The sequence below is a fragment of the Lipotes vexillifer genome, unplaced genomic scaffold (assembly GCF_000442215.2).
Source record: "Lipotes vexillifer unplaced genomic scaffold, Lipotes_vexillifer_v1.1 scaffold36, whole genome shotgun sequence".
NCBI lineage: Eukaryota > Metazoa > Chordata > Mammalia > Artiodactyla > Lipotidae > Lipotes > Lipotes vexillifer.
The window spans coordinates 1,555,788-1,559,895 of NW_006792448.1; the positions used below are offsets into that span (position 1 = coordinate 1,555,788).

A 4,108-nucleotide genomic window follows, 5' to 3' on the forward strand; every position below is an offset into this window, starting at 1 on the left:
GGGCCTACCATGACTTCTACAACCGGTACCGAGCGCTGGTCAAGAAGAAAGAGCTCGCCAACACAGACAAAAAGGCCATCTGCAGGTCTGTGCTGGAGAGCCTCGTTAAGGTGAGCTGGGCACGGCCCGACTGCTGGGCTCCAGGGGAGGCTCAGCCGCGGTGCCCTGGGATTAGGGGGTTGGGGGAGGTGTTAACTGCCTTTCTGGGCTTCATCCCTCGTATTGAAACTGTTCCTGAGATATTAATCCATTTGCCTGCGTCAGCAACTGTAAAGGAGAAGCCCCTTCACCTGCCTGGAGAACTTTCTAGCCTTTCCCACATCACAGCTCCCATAGAAAATGAAATGGTTTATACAGCACGCTGGGGGTCATGATGAGGCTGCTCCTGGCTACAAGCTGCTGGCCGGGATCTCTGGCTTCCCCAAAGCCTGGGGCTCCACAGCTCAGCCCGCCGGCACCAGTGCACCCACCCGGGGGCTCTGATCTGGAGCCCGGGCACAGCCTGGGAGCCAGCCGAGGGGGAAATAGCTGTGCTTCTGGTAGCTTCCTCACTGCAGAGCCGGCCTCAGGCCCACCCCCAGATGCTTGTTTTAAATAAGGCAGTGGATTTCATTTTATTTGAAACAGTCTGAACTCAACAGCTGACACTTGGGACTGGAGAACTATAGCAGAGCTCTTGGGGGCCTTTAGTGAGGGACAGATCCTTGAATATTTCTTAGTTCCAGAGTATCCAGGGATTACAGCAGGGTATGGTACTTAATGGTCTCAATAAAGGGCTAAATTATATCAAAAATCTTCCTTTAAGAAGGTAAGAGAATTACATCTAAATTTTTTAATTTCTATGTATTGTTTTGCTAGGAAAATCTATTCATCTGGAGTATAGCTCATTGCCAGATGATCAGCTTTTAAGGTCACAGGTTATTTTGTGAAAGTGACACAGTCACCCTCAGCGTTGTCTTAGCAGCTCAAGTCTGTAGCTGTAGACAGTGCAGAGTACTGTGCTAAATATTCCATAGAGAGTAAGAGGATGACAATCTCGTTAATTGAAGGTTGCGGTTGGTTCTCTGGACTCTGGTTAATTGAGGTTTTTGCTGTGGTGTATCTGTCAGTGTCTACATTTCAACGTGTCCTCTTTCAACGGGTAAGAAAAATGTGTTCAAGGTCAGCTGATTCTGGTTGACGTGGAGCATCGGGAGTCTTCCTTCTCTGCTGGTACCAGGAACCTCTTCGTGTAATCAAGGCTCACAAGTAGCCTGCTCTGCCATGGGGCTGCCTTCTCCTTTCTCCAGACTGTAGTTCCACACTTCCTCTGCCTTCCCTGGATTTCTCCAAGCTTCCAGCAGAACTGCTGCTTCCCAAACAGAGGGTATTCTGGAGGGGGCCCAGGTCAGACTGGCTGACTCAGCTTCCCCCACTCTGCTCCCCTCCAGCTGGCAGGACCGAGTGCCACTGCCCTGTCCTGCTCTTGATACGCTCAGGCCACTGGCTTGTTAATGCCCAGCTTCCATGCCGACTCTGTCCTCCCGGTTTCCTCAATCCAGCAGTCTCTGAGCCCATACCATGCTGTCCTGTGCTCCAGATGCGTCTCCTTTCTTTCAGAGGATGGTCTTTGTATTGACACTCTCCCCTAGTTATGAGTACTGAGCCTGACACACAGAAGTAACTCACCAAACATTTGTGGAATGAGTGAACAAGTGAATTCCCTAAAGTAAGTGAATACGTGCTGTTTCCTCTGCCTGAAGTGCTTTTTCCCTCTTTTACCTGTCTGGCCAGGTTTTACTTTCCCTCTAGATTGAGCTCTAAAATTCTTTCTGGTCTTTGAAGCCTGTTCCTAGCCTCCCAGACGGAGTTAGTCACTGGCTAACACTTCACAACTTCTGACTTCCGTTTTTGCATTTCTCCCCTTGTATTGTAGTTAAGGGCTTCTTTTTCATTTCACCAGACTCTGAACAACTTAATGGCAAGGGCCCCACTGTCATTTGTTCCTAGCACAATAACTGGTCATCACAGGAGCTCTGATGTGAGCTCTTTGTGAGCTCTTTTGCTCTTTGTGCAAGTGGCTACATGGGTGACATGAGCTTGTCCTGATGAAATCTGCCACCAGTGGCTCACGGTTATTAAGCACTTACTAGGAGTCAGACACTTTTCTAACTGCTTCACACACTTCATCTCATCCTAACATTTCCTTATGAGAAAGATACATGATGCCCATTTCACAGCTGAGGAAAACTGAGGCACAGGCAGCTGATATAAATTGCCCAAGGCGACTCAGGAGCCCCCACAGTCTAAACCGCATCACGCGCTGAGTCTGACTGATTAACTAATGTCACTGTATAATTACCCTTCCTAGAGATGGAATAAGGATCAGTGCTTTAAGACTTCCCTAGAGACCTTCTATTTCCTTTTTTTGTCTGTTTTTTCCCTTTTTTGGGAACTGCATCTGGTCACCAATGCTAAGTGACTTGGGACTTCAAGCAACTGAGACTTGGCAAAGCCACACGTTAGCCTAAAATGGCACATGCCAGCTCCCTGCCCTCTCCAGGAACGTGCTTAGTACATTTTATTTTATTATTTTATTTTATTTTATTTTATTTTATTTATTTTAACATCTTTGTTGGAATATAGTTGCTTTACAATGGTGTGTTAGTTTCTGCTTTATAACAAAGTGAATCAGTTATACATATACATATGTTCCCATATCTCTTTCCTCTTGCGTCTCCCTCCCTCCCACCCTCCCTATCCCACCCCTCCAGGCGGTCACAAAGCACCGAGCTGATCTCCCTGTGCTATGCGGCTGCTTCCTACTAGCTATCTCTTCTACGTTTGATAGTGTATATATGTCCATGCCACTCTCTCACTTTGTCACAGCCTACCCTTCCCCCTCCCCACATCCTCAAGTCCATTCTCTAGTAGGTCTGCATCTCCATTCCCGTCTTACCCCTAGGTTCTTCATGACTTTTTTTTTTCTTAGATTCCATATGTATGTGTTAGCATATAGTATTTGTTTTTCTCTTTCTGACTTACTTCACTCTGTATGACAGACTCTAGGTCCATCCACCTCACTACAGATAACTCAATTTTGTTTCTTTTTATGGCTGAGTAATATTCCATTGTATATATGTGCCACATCTTCTTTATCCAGTCATCTGTTGATGGAAACTTAGGTTGCTTCCATGTCCTGGCTGTTATAAATAGAGCTGCAATGAACATTTTGGTACATGACTCTTTTTGCATTATGGTTTTCTCAGGGTATATGCCCAGTAGTGGGATTGCTGGGTCGTATGGTAGTGCTATTTGTAGTTTTTTAAGGGACCTCCATTCTGTTCTCCATAGTGGCTGTGTCAATTTACATTCCCACCAGCAGTGCAAGAGTGTTCCCTTTTCTCCACACCCTCTCCAGCATTTATTGTTTGTAGATTTTTTGATGATGGCCATTCTGACTGGTGGGAGATGATATCTCATTGTAGTTTTGATTTGCATTTCTCTAATGATTAATGATGTTGAGCATTCTTTCATGTGTTTGTTGGCAGTCTGTGTATCTTCTTTGGAGAAATGTCTGTTTAGGTCTTCTGCCCATTTTTGGATTGGGTTGTTTGTTTTTTTGTTATTGAGCTGCATGAGCTGCTTGTAAATTTTGGAGATTAATCCTTTGTCAGTTGCTTCATTTGCAAAAATTTTCTCCCATTCTGAGGGTTGTCTTTTGGTCTTGTTTCTGGTTTCCTTTGCTGTGCAAAAGCTTTGAAGTTTCATTAGGTCCCATTTGTTTATTTTTGTTTTTATTTCCATTTCTCTAGGAGGTGGGTCAACAAGGATCTTGCTGTGATTTATGTCATAGCACATTTTAGAGCAGAGTGATTAGGAGAGAAGCAGTGACGAAGGCGGCCTGTAGGCCAGGCAGTAGGCGCCCACCGGCCACATCCATTGGCTGGCAGCCACGGGGCAGGGGCTGCATCATGCGGTTGCTCACGAGTGATAGTCTCATCCTGCAGGGATGTAGGAATACCTCCATCTTTAGCCTGAATTTTTTTTTCTTTAACTCCACAAATGTTTATTGAGTTCTTCCTATGTACTAACCTGGAGTGGTCAGTGTGAGGGTTATTGAAAGAGT

The 4,108-nt window shown here is 45.6% G+C and overlaps 1 protein-coding gene across 1 annotated transcript in view; it reads left to right on the forward strand.

Moving 5' to 3' along the window:
* MYO5B (myosin VB) overlaps positions 1-4,108 on the forward strand; it is a 231,381-nt gene that overhangs the window by 162,910 nt on the left and 64,363 nt on the right. Inside the window, 1 exon segment of the mRNA XM_007465591.1 lies at positions 1-110. Within this exon segment, the coding sequence (XP_007465653.1) occupies positions 1-110 (110 nt within the window).